Genomic DNA, 15,666 nt, shown 5'->3' on the forward strand with positions numbered 1-15,666 from the left:
GTGTTCTTGGAAGCGTGCCGTCAGCTTCATTTCCCGTGACGGGAATATGCAAAGTTGATCAAATCATGCCGTATCAAAGGAGGACGTTCTTCTAAATTTCTAATGATTGCCTTCATTTCCCTCATTCCCTCAGAGACCCTCGACTGGTTCTCAAGGACAGATTATGGACTGGGCCGATGGGGCCTCTGACTGCCAGTGGGCTTCGAGCTGAGATAAATGCTGAAACAAGCCATTACAGATGTAAAATTGAGACAGATAGATGAATGGTGCTCGAACGTGTGCCAGTGAAGGTTGGCAGAATGTGAAAAGAAGAAATGAGAAATGTTCCTCACTTCACCACCAGCATTAACACCTTCTGAACACCTTATACTGATTGTGATACACTTAAAGTAATTGCAACTTTATCTATCATATTTGTTATACAATTACTCATTTTGCGGTCATTACAGAGAGCTTCAGACTTACTTGGAGCTAATGTGATTAAAAATGCCAAAAAACTAATTGTTTTAACAAATGAACATTAAAATATTCTAATAAATAAATAATTTTAATTAAAAAAAAATAATTTATATACAGATATATATATTTTTTTTTTTTTGCTCATCGTGTAGCATAGTAAAGTCCAAAATGTAATTTTGAATTGATTGTAAGGGAAATTTTGTAAGTAATCGTAGTTTTTAACCAAGCTGGAGTCCTGATATCTTGCAATTGCAAAAACGGGGCCTCCAGTAAGACTTGTTCCCCAGACCCTCACAGGACCTTGCTTGTTCAAAACTATAAACTGCTGCTATAGGAAATGACAGAACGAGGTATCCTGGGGTAAATAACTTCCTCAGCAGCTCTGCCCACTTCGACAAACCGTGTTCTGCAGTGATATATTGGGCTAATGATGTGCTCGAGGACAATGAATAAAATACTGACGCAATAAAACCTCACACTTTCATTTACCTTCTTTGTGTGTCTATAATGTGAACTTAATAAGCAACTCTCCATGAAGAAATAAATCCAAATCTCTGGGGTTTTTTTCTATTTACTAGAAATACAATTAGAGGAAGAGTGTATCTAATATAGTCCAGATGAAAATAGGCCCTGAGCAGTTGGAGAATGATGCTGAGAGGAAATGAACAAACATTTTCTGTTTCAATGAGCATTGAGATCTTCTTCTTGCATGCAGTGATTAAACACGGTGTAGGATGGTGCAGATATAAACCATTTGTCATTCTGTATCCCCTGACATAATCTCCCATAAACATACCCACCATTAAATGACGATCAAGAAACTGATTTTCCATCTTTCATACAACTTATCCTGTGATGCTCCTTAATCTGTTCTTATCACACATCTGACATAATTACCTGGATATTTCCAAGAGAAAATGTATTTGCTTTATTTCGATATAGGCCAACAATACTTTAATTGCTTTTGAGCATTTGTGCTTTATGGGATACAACATGGCTCGGTTTCCAAACCTAATGAGCCATCTCGCTGAGTACATAGGGAGCTGCCTTCTAAGGGAGCATCTTAAACTGATATGAAGCGATCTATATAAGGTATAACTGACTCTCTATTGATTTAAATACAGGCAATCCAAGATTAAAATATGACACTTTAAGACACGTTCAGCTTTGCAACCATGTACAGAATACTTTTTTAAACATTCAATATATTTTGAAAACAAATTGCAATAATATGCCTTAAATTTTGGCCAAAATAAGGTACCTTAGTAGGGAGCATGATTGCAGTTGCCTGACTGCCTTTGATGCCTATGGAGGAAACTCACAAGTATTCGGAACAGAAGTTATAATGTACTGTATACTGCCAGTAAATGTCTATACTCAGCTACAAACAGATTTAGACAGGATTGGTCCCCAAGTAAATTTAACAAAACAACTCTTCCCTAATTTAATTTCCAACAAAAGTATAACTTTTGGCTAAATTGCTTTTTAATGTAATATTCAAGTTTACGGTAAAGAAAAATAATGTAATTTCAAACCATTTTAAATAACTAAAAAAAAATAAGTTGCTAACACTGATTATTCTGAACAGCTGCTTTTAATAAATAACAAAAAATAATTAACTAAGACACATTTTTGTCCAGAACAACAATCTGAAATGATTTAAAAGTCAAATATATTATAGTGGAGTTCTATGCACAGTTTTTACAATAATCTAAGCCAACTCAAAGGTAACTAGGCCAAGCACAAAGCAGAAAACGCTCCAGGTGTTATCCCGAGCTGCAAATCTTTTTCTCCAGCCCAAAGTGTTCAAAGTGCCTACAGATAAAGCATACTGCAATGCCCTGGACTGGTCAGGAAAAGCAGAGTTCTCACAGAGACACACAATTCAGCCACAATTACAGTTCGCTTCAAGTCTCTGTCTCTGTCTCTGTCTCTCTCTCTCTCTCTGTCTCTCCTTTTCTTTGCTCTAGTCTCACTGAAGTCTGCAGTCCAGAAAATAAAAGTGCTAATTAATTTCTAAATACATCCTATTCTCAGAGATGAACAAACCTAAAATATTGCTTTTGATGAATGTGCCGATTGCAGTGGTTTTCAATTACGATCCTCAAAAAAGCCCCATCATCAACGCATTGTCGTCAGTTAATCGGCACACAAATACAGTACGACAACTTTAAACATTTCTGATTTAAACTAATGAGTTCTTGATTTCCTGAGTTATAAATAACAATGATTAACTGAAAATTTAATAGGAAACAAAAAAAAGAATCTGATGTTTTCATATTTCATCCCAACATTTCAATTATGCAAATGAACAGAAAGTAATCCACTTTTGCCAACAAGTTTCTGAGGAAACAAACTGGCTTCTGAAAACATCATGTAAAAGCATAACTAACAGAGATTTGTTTATAAGGCTTAGGCAAATCTACACTACTGTAACAGAGGACAATGGGAGTGTACATTTTACAGTTTATTTTTAAGCACAGGTGTGAATAAAAATATATAAATTAGTTTATACATTTAAAAATATATGTTAATAAATACATTTTATATAAAACCAATATCTAAAATGTAAAATAAATGATCAAAAGTGAGATTAAAGACTTTTACAGTACATTGTTTCTAAAAAAAAAAATATTCAAAGAATCCTTAAAATCCTTATCATGGGATCCACAAGAATATTAAGCAGAAATATTCTAGCCGGAAGGTTTCTAGCTGGCTGTGTACAGGCCGCCATGCTACGGTTTCGTAGAATTCTTGAAAACTTGAAGAGTCTGTTGGTTTATTTGTATAGGTTGTATAGTATTTACAGTCATTACGTTCCTGTGTATATTGCGTGAATGATGGGTGGTTGGGCAGATATTGTGTTTTGTGGTAGGTGGTATGCCATACGGACCCGTTGCCACTGAAACTGCATATTAGCGCACCAGTGGGGCTCGACAGCCTTAGTCAAACGGGTTGGCGCGTATGGTTGGGTTGCGGAGAGATTGTGAGATTGTGGTTAGGTCTCAGCAGCAAGAGGGATGTAGAGGTCAGTAAGCTGGGCTGAGTTGAGTGGGGGACGGTGGGGGGTGACTCTGGGACGCCAGAGTCACTGTCGAGCCCTCTTGAGGTGTCGTGGGCTAGTCGACGAAACACTGAGGACGGAAGGTGCCCACTTGAAGACCCTAGAGATGTCCCCTACTCAGCTCAATCCAGACGGTTGTCATGGGGGGACCGCACTGTGGTTGCAGCCGTTGTGTGTGCTGACGCGTGTTAACACTAGACAGAAGGAGATTTACATCACCATATGGAAAGAAGCGTAAATGGATGGAGAAGCATAGGTTACTGTAAAGCTATGTCTTAGTTGGTGCTTGTCTTGGCGAAAGCGGAGTACAAATCAGCATGAAGTTTTAACACCTACTCTCGTGTAATGGAAATCAGCAGCACAACTGTTTTCAAAATTGATAAGAAATGTTTTCTGAGCATTAACTGGGCATATTAGAATGATTTCTGAGGGATCTCGTGACACTGAAGACTAATGGCTGACTAGTAATGGCTGCTGAAAATTTTACTTTGCAAAATTAAACTATATTTGAAAAAAAAAACGGTTATTTAATATTGTAATATTTCACAATACTGTTTTTACTGTATTTTGACCAAATAAATGCAGCCTTGGTGAACATTAAAAACTATGTGGCACACAGTGTGAAAACAGTTACAGATGTAACATTTTTCAAAAGCACATCTGAGCACATAAAAAAAAGTTCAGACTTCGCAAATACACTATCCTGAACAGCAATAAAAACGAGCTTCAAAACACCTCGACATGTATAGGACGGTGGGCTTGAGAAAAAAAAAACAGCGTGTCCATATCAGCAGTTCTTCATACATGACTGCTCTCTGAAGATACTGGCAAGCATTTAGAGCAGTATGGAGCGAGCAGCAGGTCGTGTTCTATAAATGGCAAGACTAGATTATGGTTGAAGGCAGGAACCAAACACCCATCATAATCCTTTAAACCTGACATGTAAATGTAGAGTTCCTTCACAAGCTAATCAAAATTCATACGGGACACAGAAGTGTAACCCACAGAAGTGCCCCTCTCTGCATACAATCTAAACTGCAAAAGGAACACGGCCGAGCTCGGCTGCCAAACTAGAGCAGAGCTGAGGGAAGCGGTTTGGAGACATCACAGCATGGTTAGGCTACAGATGGCTGCGTGAGATTTTAATAGGATCCATATGGAGACAGGTATCCAGCACAGCCGTTTGTTTAAAACTCGGAGATTCACACTACAACTCTGGGTGAGAATGCACTTGGGATTTTTGATGGACTAGTGAGAGAAAGAGATATGGTGCTGGTGGAAAGGCTAATTTTTTTCTTGAGGCAGTGTTAATATGCTCCAGAAAGTTAGAAACATGGCTCCGTGGTTTCAAGTATAACCTCACTGTTAAATAAATGAGCTACTCGAGGGACCAACAGGGTGGTCTTGGCAATTTAGAATTAATGATAAAACGGTGCACAAAATGCTGAAGTCATAAATAAGAAGCATTAAAAAGTTTTGTGCAAGGATTGCACAAAGAATAATAACTCAATGTACCTGATTCGTTCCACATGCATGTGAAGCAATTTCAGGGATCATCAGTGAGAAATTATCCCACTTCATTAGTCTTGTGAAGTTAAAGAGATAGTTCAGCCAAATATTAAAATTCGGTCAGTATTTACTCACCTCAAAACTCCCATGCTGTTATTTTTTCTAGGCAAATAATGGCATAATTTTCCTTTTGGGGAGAATTTTTTCTTCAAGCTTAACTTTCGACCAAAAGAGAATCTAAGATAAAGTCTATATATGGCAAATGTCCAGGCAAAATGGCTCATTTCACATTGCACGTCTCACGAGGCTGTAATGGATTTCATTTAAAACAACCAATATGAAATCAATTACATCAATGACCATCCTTTGAATGATTTACGCAGGGAAACTACCGAGAACCACTTTTTATTAAAGAAAATAAAATCAGCGCAGGCCCTTGATGCTTCAATTGAGGGTTATTAAAAGTAATATCCCTGGTAAGACAAAATATGTATAATGTTGGTACGGAGAGTATAGAAACCCATCTGTCACTTGCTTAGTTTAAATTTAATGATAATATTCAATTTAAATTCCTCCAGCAGCAGCTGCCCAATAAACAGAGGTGCTGGTGGGAAAGATAAATTATTATTATTATTATTATAAAGGATTTTTTTAATACACTGTTTGGTCTCACATAGTTATTCTTTATCATTACTCTTTTCACCCATTTTAAAATAACAAATTAAAACTATTAAATAAAACATGCATGGAGATTATACGCAACAGAAAAAAAAAATAGCAAAAGAAATGAGAAACAAATTCAGTCAGGTGTGCCCAAATGTCCAAACATTTGACTGGTATTATGTGTGTGTGTGTGTGTGTGTGTGTGTGTGTGTGTCAACAGAAAATAAGCCAATGTTTCTGACACTAATATTTTATAACAGACCATTGCACACACACACAAAAAAAGCTATTATCCGAGATGACTGACACATGATTTTTTTTATATATATATATATATATATATATATATATATATATATATATATATAGACATGGTCAGAATTAATGGCACCCCTGGTAAATATGATCAAAAATGGCTGTAAAAAATAAAACTGCATCGTTTATCCTTTTGATCTTTCATTCAAAAAATTGCCAAAAATCTAACCTTTCATTGAAGTAAAAGAATTGAAAGTGGAGGGGAAATCACGTTATGAAAAATGTTTTTCTCCAAAACACGTTGGCCACAATTATTGGAACCCTTTTATTAAATACTTTTTGCACTCTCCTTTTTTTAAGATAACAGCTCTGAGTTTTCACCTATAATGTCTGATGAGTTTGGAGAACACCTGACAGGAGATCAGAGACCATTCCTCCATACAGAAGCTCTCCAGATCCTGTAGATTCCCAGATCCATGTTGGTGCTTCTCCTCTTCAGTTCACTCCACTCATCAGGTCAGGGAACTGGGACGGTCATGGCAGAAGCATCATTTTTGTGCTCTGTAACACATTTTTGTGTTGATTTTGATATTTGTTTTGGATCGTTGTCCAAATGGAAGATCCAAACATGGCCCATTATAAGATTTCTAGCAGAAGCCGTCAGGTTTTGATTTTTTATCTGCAGATATTTGATAGAATCCACGATGCCATGTATCTGAACAAGAAGTCCAGGACCTCCAGCAGAAAAATATGCCCACAACATTAAAGATCCAATGGTACATTAAATTGTACACATGGGGTACTTTTTATCCTTGTGTGCACCAAACCCATCTAGCGTGTTTGCTGCCAAAAAGCTCTTTTTTTAGTTTCATCTGACCAAAGAACCCTTTGCCGTTTAAAGGTCCAGTCATTCTGACAACTGAATATGCTGGAGTTTGTTTTTGGACGAGCTAGGAGGATTTTTCTTGAAACCCTCCCAAACAACATGTGGTGATGTAGGGGTTGTTTGATTTTTTTTAAATAGGCTTTCTGACCCCAAGTCTCAAGTAATCTCTGCAATTCTCCATCTGTGATCCTTGAAGAGTCTCTGGCCACTCAATCTCTCCTCCTCACTGTGCATTAAGGCAATATAGACACACGTCCTCTTCCTAGCATATTCATAACATCTGTAGTTGATTGTAACTTCTGTTATTGCCCTGATGGTCAAAATGATGGGGGGTGGTAATGGCGCAGTGGATAAGACACATGCCTTTGGTGTGAGAGACCCCGGTTGGAATCCACTGTGAGACACCAATGTGTCTCTGAGCAAGACACTTAACCCCTAGTTGCTCCAGAGGCGTGCGACCTCTGAAATATAGCAATTGTAAGTCGCTTTCGATAAAAGCGTCAGCTAAATGAATAAATGTCAGCTAAATGAATAAATGTAAAATGGGGATTTTCAATTCTTTAGCTATTTTCTTACAGCCACTTTCTATTTTGTGATGCTCAACAATCTTTTGATGCACATCAGAACTATATTCTTTGGTATTACTCATTGTGATGGATGAATTAGGGAATTTGGCCTTTGCGTTTCCTCATATTTAAACTCCTGTGAAACAAGAAGTCATAGCTAGACAGTTTCATGTCCCTAGTCACCCTGGTGTGCTAAAAAAAAGGTAAACATTAATGGGAATATACTTCAGAGATATTTTACTCGTAAAAAATTCTAGGGGTAGCAATAATTGTGGCCAACGTGTTTGAGAAAAATAATTTATTTCGTAATGTTATTTCCTCCACACTTTCAATTCTTTTACTTCAATGAAAGGTTAGATTTTTGGCAATTTTTTGAATGAAAGATCAAAAGGATAAACGATGCAGATTTATTTTTTACAGCCAGTTTAGATCATATTTACCCGGGGTGCCATTAATTCTGACCATGTCTATATATATATATATATATATATATATATATATATATATATATATATATATATATATATATATATATATATATATATATATATATATATATATATATATATATATATATCTTAAACCATTAGACTCCACAAACAGGCATTAATACTTAATTTGTCCAAACTCTTTTAAATATTCATTATGCACGACTGCAAGTCACTTTTCTCCCTTTAAGTCAGCTATTACATCAATGCCACAACCATATTTGTCATGCTTTCACTTGGGTTGACAAAATCTGTCAGTCATCTTCACCAGGGCAACGCTTTGAAACATGGTACAGCATAACTGCAAGATCATAACTCATCTTTTTGCTTCTCTTAGTACAGTACAAAAACCGTTCTACCAAATATGTAATACCAAATGCCAAGTTTTTGAAATCATAAACGTAATTCCATTACATGTGCCCTTGAGCTTTGACAGCGGAAGTATCGTAAAAGTCTAAAGATCGTAAAGTATTTTAAGCAGCACTAATTTCACCGGTTTGGTATTTTACCTGTGTAGAAGGGGACATGCAGTGGATCAATACAGGCAAAATCTTGGCATCTCTCCTTAAAAGACTTACTGAATTTATGGAACAGTGCCCACATACCTTCAAGCTAACTTTACAATACTTCTTTCCATCCAGTGACACTTCATACCTCACCAAAACAACACTGACAGCGGATTTATGCACTTTACTGGTACCACATTACGCCATTAGCTCGATTGTATTACAGGTACAAAATGTTCATATTTTCTCCGACTACTATTAACAGCTAAAACCACACATTAGAGAAATGCAAAAGCAAAGCTGACAGGTCTGACTTTTTCCTGCACCTACTGTGCACCCACTACACGATGCAGATATAGCAGACAGAAATGAATATATATAGGTGTGATTTGCAGCTTATTGACATTTTTTTTCCTGTAAAAGCGTTGGAGGTTTGCTCTATAAATATGTATATGCAAGTCTTCCTCGATTTCACCCATATCGCTCACAAATCTGGGGCTTAAATGAGTGTCCGACGTCTCCTTCAGCGGATATTCGCATCCGCCATTTTTTCTATCTGTCATGTTTTACCGCAATGCTCAATGTCAAGCTTACACCCCAGGTTGGTGATTTGCATTTTTTTGTGACAAACTCAACAAAAGCGAAAGCAGTTCCCACAAAAACGCCACCTGATTTGGGTAAAAAAAAAAAAAAGACAGATGATTCTGCAAGTGTGGATTAAAGTAAAGCAAGCAATCAACATGTCCCCAACAGAGACGATTAGGACAGAGCTGATAAGATTAGCACGCAACAATCACCGTAATTTCATATACAGCTCCACAGAAATTAAGACATTTGCGTGTGATTATTTGTTGATGCAATTTAAAAGCTCTGTGGTTTCCCTCAATTAGCCAAGGTGAGGATTGGTGGATGAAGCCGCTTGCATTTGATTAGAGACAGAGCAGCTCTACACAGAAATACACCCTACCTGCATTGTGCTGCCGGCGCGGGCTGCTTCTGTTTACTGCACCCATGGGAAGAGAAAGGGGAGAGGGGAGAACAAAACAACATGGAGACAGATGAACATGATGTGTACAAATGACAAAGGAAATTCAGTGAAGCGCAGAGTAAAATCAAAAGCTTCATATGATAACAAAAAAACAATGGCTTGTGAGGGTTTGCAGATACGATGCATTAGCATCTTACCCTTATGTAGGTATAAAGAGAAGATATAAAAATTATTTGGGAAAAATTAGACCTTGATGATGGGCAGCGAGGGGGGGTGGGTGGTGGGAAGGGGATGTAGAATGAGAGCGAAAAGGCTGGAATGGAAATAATTCAGTCACGGTGTTTCTCAATGTATTTCATTTATACACTGAACAAAATGTCAGGTACAAGAGTTCAACAAATAAAAGGCTTGAGCAATTTTCAACAACCAGGCAGTAATTCAAGATAAGATATCTGCAACAATAAAAGGTATTGAGTTTTGGAATTGAATTATAATAATTTGAAATGGCAAATATTTTAAAAGGGGACTCCAACAGCACTAATCTGCATGAAATAAAAAGCAAATGCAATTTACCAATTTCCGTAGACCTAATTAGATGCTACAGGGAGCAAGCAAAGAGAGAGAGAAATATAATTGATAATACCTACATTCGTTCATCTTGTTATCTAAATTGTTTTACAGGCTAATAAAACAGTAATGAGCAAAGCAGGAGTTTGGGAACGTGTTTGAAAACATGTTACAGGAGTCTGACAATACGATGGAGAGGCAGGGAAGTGAAGCAGGAGATGCTAGAGGAGGTTGTGGGTGGGTGACTGTCACGTTGTGGCATGGATGGAGAGAGAGAAACTTGAGAGAAAATATCACTGCCAAGAATAACAAGGGAACTTGAAACAACTGCAAAAATGGTAATCTGTCCCGAGCCTTAATAAAAGAACGCAGAGGTAAGGCTGATCCATAAATTATCTCCCGTACTATCGCATGAAATCCAGATGAAGACAGTGTGAACCCTGCTACTCCAGTAAATTAATATATTCATTGATTTCTGGAGTCTGTAGGAAATGGTAAGGCCCGTATTGCAGCATTACATTGCAGGATTGAGTGTCCTTCAACAAATAACAAACGCTGAACTCAACATGCGTGCAGAAAAATTAATTGAGGGCGTAACTAGTTCAATCGACCTAGTCTGCAACAATTAAATTGGTAATAATAAACAATGAAAATAACTGCCAGTCAAGTTCACTGATTATTTTAGTATTTGTGACACCACTTTAAACTAGAAATTCCATTAGACATACACCCTTTGATGATATTGTAAGAATATTAAAATGTCTTACATTGGACATGGAAAGTGAGTAATCAAAGATTCAAACATTCTGTCATCATTCACTCACCCTTATGTCCCTCCAAACCTGTATGACTTTCTTTGTTCTTTGGAACACAAAGAAAGATAAATTAATGAATATCACATTTGTTGAATTCATTGGCAGTACATTGTGACTCTCTTTAATGTTTAAAAGACCCAAGTGTGCCAGCAAAAAAGTTAATGTGGTTTACTGATAATTTTCCAAGTGCTGCAGGTGGTTTCAATTCTACACAACTCGCAATATAAATCCTCAAATGGCCATTTTAGTGAAAAAAACCCCGATATATAGTAGATTTTTATAGTGGCCACCATAGTTGTCCTATGCGGGAATCCAGAACCATCCAGGACAATAAGTGGCCTTCTATGTTGGTTTGACATTTACCATTAAAACAACAGAATATACAAATCAATGTTAATTACATTATTTCTCTTTGTGTTCCACAGAAAGTAAGTAAGTTTGGGACAACATATAGTAGTTCATAAATCATTTACTCGCTCTTAAGTAAGTGAGTGAGTGAGTGAGTGAGTGAGTGAGTAAGGAAGAAAGCAGTGCTTTTCTAATCCCTATTACCGCTGAATGTCACTGTTTATATAATTATTTATTAACTTCTTCATTGTGCCGCAACGTTCCTGCTTCTACCGGCCATCTGTCCATAGTGAGGTGTTGCATGTGCATTCTATTATAGCAACCCTGAAGGGGGCCGAATAGGCTGGGCCGGCGCTCACCTTCTGCTAATGGTGGAGAACACCCTGCGGGCAGACTCCAGTCGGCCCTGTCCACAGGGACTCAGACCTTCTGTCAGGGCTTAGGATCACAGTTTTTACCTTGACAAAGTTATCATGGACATGTTTATACAGGCCAGCGGAGCAAAAAACAACAAACTAAGAGGACTGCAGAAAGGACGGAAAAGGTGGCCTCCTTTCCACAGAAAGGCAATGAAAACATATGTAAATAAGAGTGACATGTAAAACAAAGCACGATTTGTTTATATTGAGATTCTGCACGATTGCACGATTCTGGATATATTGAGAAACAAGATTTTTTGTATCAAATAAAGATTGCGATTGATAAATTATATTAAAAAATATATTTTTGAATAAATGATTCAATGACTTCACTTGTTTCATGAATGGATTAATCAGCATTTTTGAACGAATCTCTTGAATGAATGATTTAATGACAAATACATTTTTTTTTACAGTCACTTGTCGCCACCTACTGTAATTGATACAATTGGTTTTGGCGCTTGGTTGAAGCGCCAAGTTTCTTTCAAAAGGTTATTTGCTCTATTTTGATCACTGTAGTAGACATCAGTGTTTATATCATAGACTGTAAAAAAATATGGACGTAGTATCCATGACGTCACCCGTAGGTTTCTGAAGAGCGTTTTTGAAGCCTAAAGTGGGCGGAGTCACTCGTCGCCATCTTGGAAGCGCGTCACAGTGCGTCACTCCCGGATAAGCGAAAATGGGCAAAAAGGCGGGACGTGGGTGGTGTTGAGGTGCCTGGATGCTGAAACTACGCCCGCCTAGCTCGACGTGATCGAGTTTGCTCAGGCTAAGCTAATGTGCTACTGGCCTCGCGCTAAAGTGACAGCTGACTTGAAGTAGACCTAAAGCCAATAGTTAAAGTTTATGTTTTTGCCCTTGGAAATACTATAATAGTTAAAAGACATAACTAACCATGAGACTAACGTGTATTGTGATGCATTATTATTCTCATGCAGTAACTTACAATATTTGCTCTGAGTGTGTGTGTGTGTGTGTGTGTGACAGTGATAAATGCGCATACATGTCAGTCAGCGCGGCAATGCACGTCAAGTTCGTAGAGAGCTTTATTCAGTCCATTTTAAATTCTGATAGATATTACCTAAGAAGTTCAAGTAATGCACTAGAAATCCGCGCTCATTTAAGGGACGAAAAGAAAGCACTGACACCTGCAGGATTTAATCTGACGGTAACGTTACTTTTTATTGAACACTAAAAGCATATTATAACATAGTCTATCTGCTCCGTAAGATCAACGGTAAGTTACAGCAGAACGAGTGTGGCCTCTATACCTTAGACGTTTTTAAATCTGAACTCCAAAAAGCAACGATATTGTCAGACATCCATGAGTGCATGTTCACAGAGGAAAACAACTGAAGAACAGCGCTGGTTGTTCTCTCGATACTCGACAACGACGGAATCCAACGGCGTGGGCGAAGGTATAAGGGCGGCGTGTAATAAACTGTATGAAATAATCCCGAAAAGAGTACAAACACGGCAGAGATGACAAGTTCAGCAGCTGGAATCAGCTGAGGTGACATGATGGCTAACAGAGAGCAGACAAACGGCTAGTAATAACAGCAGCGGCAATCCACCTGTCACTCAAGTGGCCACGCCCTTGATTATGCAGGAATTTAATGCTTAATATAATTTAAACGGATGAGTTATAAAAAAATTCACCCCCCTCACAGTTGTCATGAAGGGCAAAATTAGCTGTATAGACCAAAACAACTTAAGGCACCAGGCTGTAAACATAATTTTTTCGGCTGTAAAGTTGGGCATTTTAACATGGGGGAGATACAGATTTGGCTCACTTTTGCAGTCAGCCTCAAGCGGCCAGTCGATGAATTGCAGTTTAATTCACTTCCGTGTTGGTTTCAAGAGGGAGACAGGGTTTGCCGCTTGGTTTATATCCAAACTATAAACTATCCCAGTACTTTATCCAAGTACTTTAGAGAATTAATGTTACTGTAGTTGAAAAGACTGTTTGTGAAGCAGTTTAATACCTATACATGACAAACTGCTCTCTCTGGCTCAGTGGCAGCGCCAACACAGATCTCAATGTTCCGATGTGATTTTGTCAAAGGTTTAATAGACACAGAATATTTTTTGTCAATTAGGAATAAGATCGTGTGGGTGTTTGTATCGAGATCGCAATCTTTTAAAAATGAATCGTGCATCTCTAACGGTACGCAATTCGGACTTGCCTTGATGCCCTCTTGAAACTTACTTTCTAACATTTCGGACACACCCACGGCGTTCGTGAGCTCCAACTACTTCCCACTGGTGAATGTTCTCACGCTACAGAAGCACCCACACACTCTCACTCCACCTGATGCTCCTTCAACAGAAAGCCCAGATGGAGAGCCATTCTAATGACTCTCTCTCTATTAACCTCAGCAGAACTCTAAATCTATATATCCCTTTTGTGTTACACCTAATACATTCTCTTTTTGGCTGAGTTTCAAGCGCACGTCTCTTGCTCTCCCCCGTCCCTTCCTCCATCTCTTTATTTTTCACACGATCCTTCTGTGACTACTGTATGGATTCTCTTGAGTTGAGATTCAAGATGTGGTATTTATGTATTCGATGTTCATATTCAACCCTAAATAAACAGAGAAAATGTAACTGCCTTATGTTGAACTTGGGTTTATGAGAGGTTGTCTACTGAACAATAATAATTTGGTTATAATTTACTAACCTTCATTATGTTTTAAGCCTGTATGACTTTCTGTATCTTTTTTCCATGAAATAAAAAAGGTGTTAAATCATTCTGCCTAACATCTCATTTTAACCTCCATAAAATAAACTCATTCAGGTTTAAAATATCAAGAGGGTGAATAAAATAAAACAAAATATAATATTTGGGGGATAAACTATCTCTTTATATCATGAGGGTGAATAAAATAAGACAAAATATAATATTTGGGGGATAAACTATCTCTTTAAATCATTTGTCCATATGGCAATGTGTGCAGTGCATTAAATATGCACAAAACATTTTTTGTAATGAATAGTACTTTAAAAAATGTCACTAAAAGTATTTTTGTTTTGGTTTAGTATATTAGTATTGATGAAAGTGAAAATATGACCAAGATCTTTCATTCAAAAATAATATCTACAGAAAATCAACAACCTGTGGAAAAATTAACAACACCCCTACATTAGCTATGTAGTATTTAGTGATAAATGAAAGGGGTGTAAAAAAAATTCTCAAACAATACATGGACATTTTTGTATATTTAAGCTACAAATCATTGTAAAATGTACATTACAATTAGCATTTGTATAAATAATATGACCTTTGATCTACATTAATGAAAGACTATCACAATACATGTATGTGTTCGTCATCATTTATAATGTAAAATATAATGTAGTTACTGTAAAAACGGTCATGGAATCTGAACCTGAAACAAAACCATTAAATCCCTCACAATTCTCATCCCTAGTCTTTCTCTTCCCTGCTGAATTCACATCTCTCTACTTTTCCCCCGCAGGTGAGTGGAGTCTGGATACAGGATGTGACTAGCAACAAAGCTTCTCTGAGACTGTGCATCCTTCTGAAAGATGAGATCTGATTAGTCCTCACGAGAACCAGCCGAGAAGAAGATATGGGACCTCGGCCCACCTGACTTCATCCTGGCCTCTGTCCAGCTCACTTATCTCAATCTGAGCGTAACGCCACAGAGAGACATTTAATTACGAGTCGAATCGCGCTTCAAATGCTCGCCTGCCTTCACATGAACACAAACTCCCAGGTGTGTTTATCACTGAAAGAAAAAAACAACGCATCGGTCTAAATGCCCCACACTACAGATGATGATGATCAGACTAATGGCTAACACAAACGAAAGCATGCTGAACTCGTTAATAAAAGAAATGAACAAACTAGGGAAGGGTTCTGGCAAAAACATAAAAGACCAAACTGGTAAGGGACAGTGTTCTGCTAATTAAACACTAACGCCAGAACAAAAGCATGAAACAACTCATTCCATGGCCTGCGGTTCTCACGCAACCTGCGTTCACTGGAACATCGTCAGTCGTATCTCAGGAGTTTCTATTCCTGTTAACAAATAGGTCAATATTGCCTGGTAATTCCGAACAGATACTCTCTTTTTTTGCCATTTTTTTTTCGCTCTGTACGACTG

At 37.6% G+C, this 15,666-nt stretch overlaps 1 protein-coding gene across 2 annotated transcripts in view; it reads right to left on the reverse strand.

Annotated features, from left to right (window-relative positions):
* ccser1 (coiled-coil serine-rich protein 1) overlaps positions 1-15,666 on the reverse strand; it is an 85,843-nt gene that overhangs the window by 13,133 nt on the left and 57,044 nt on the right. The window contains exon 10 of one of the 2 annotated variants that reach the window (XM_077223324.1): positions 9,364-9,399. The exons of the other annotated variant lie outside the window; for it this stretch is intronic. Within the exon in view, the coding sequence (XP_077079439.1) occupies positions 9,397-9,399 (3 nt within the window). The 3' untranslated portion in view covers positions 9,364-9,396. The remainder of the gene's footprint in view (positions 1-9,363; positions 9,400-15,666) is intronic. 2 annotated transcript variants of the gene reach the window in all.

Source organism: Siphateles boraxobius, unplaced genomic scaffold (assembly GCF_051911475.1).
Source record: "Siphateles boraxobius isolate OS27281-9 unplaced genomic scaffold, OSU_SipBor_1 9, whole genome shotgun sequence".
NCBI lineage: Eukaryota > Metazoa > Chordata > Actinopteri > Cypriniformes > Leuciscidae > Siphateles > Siphateles boraxobius.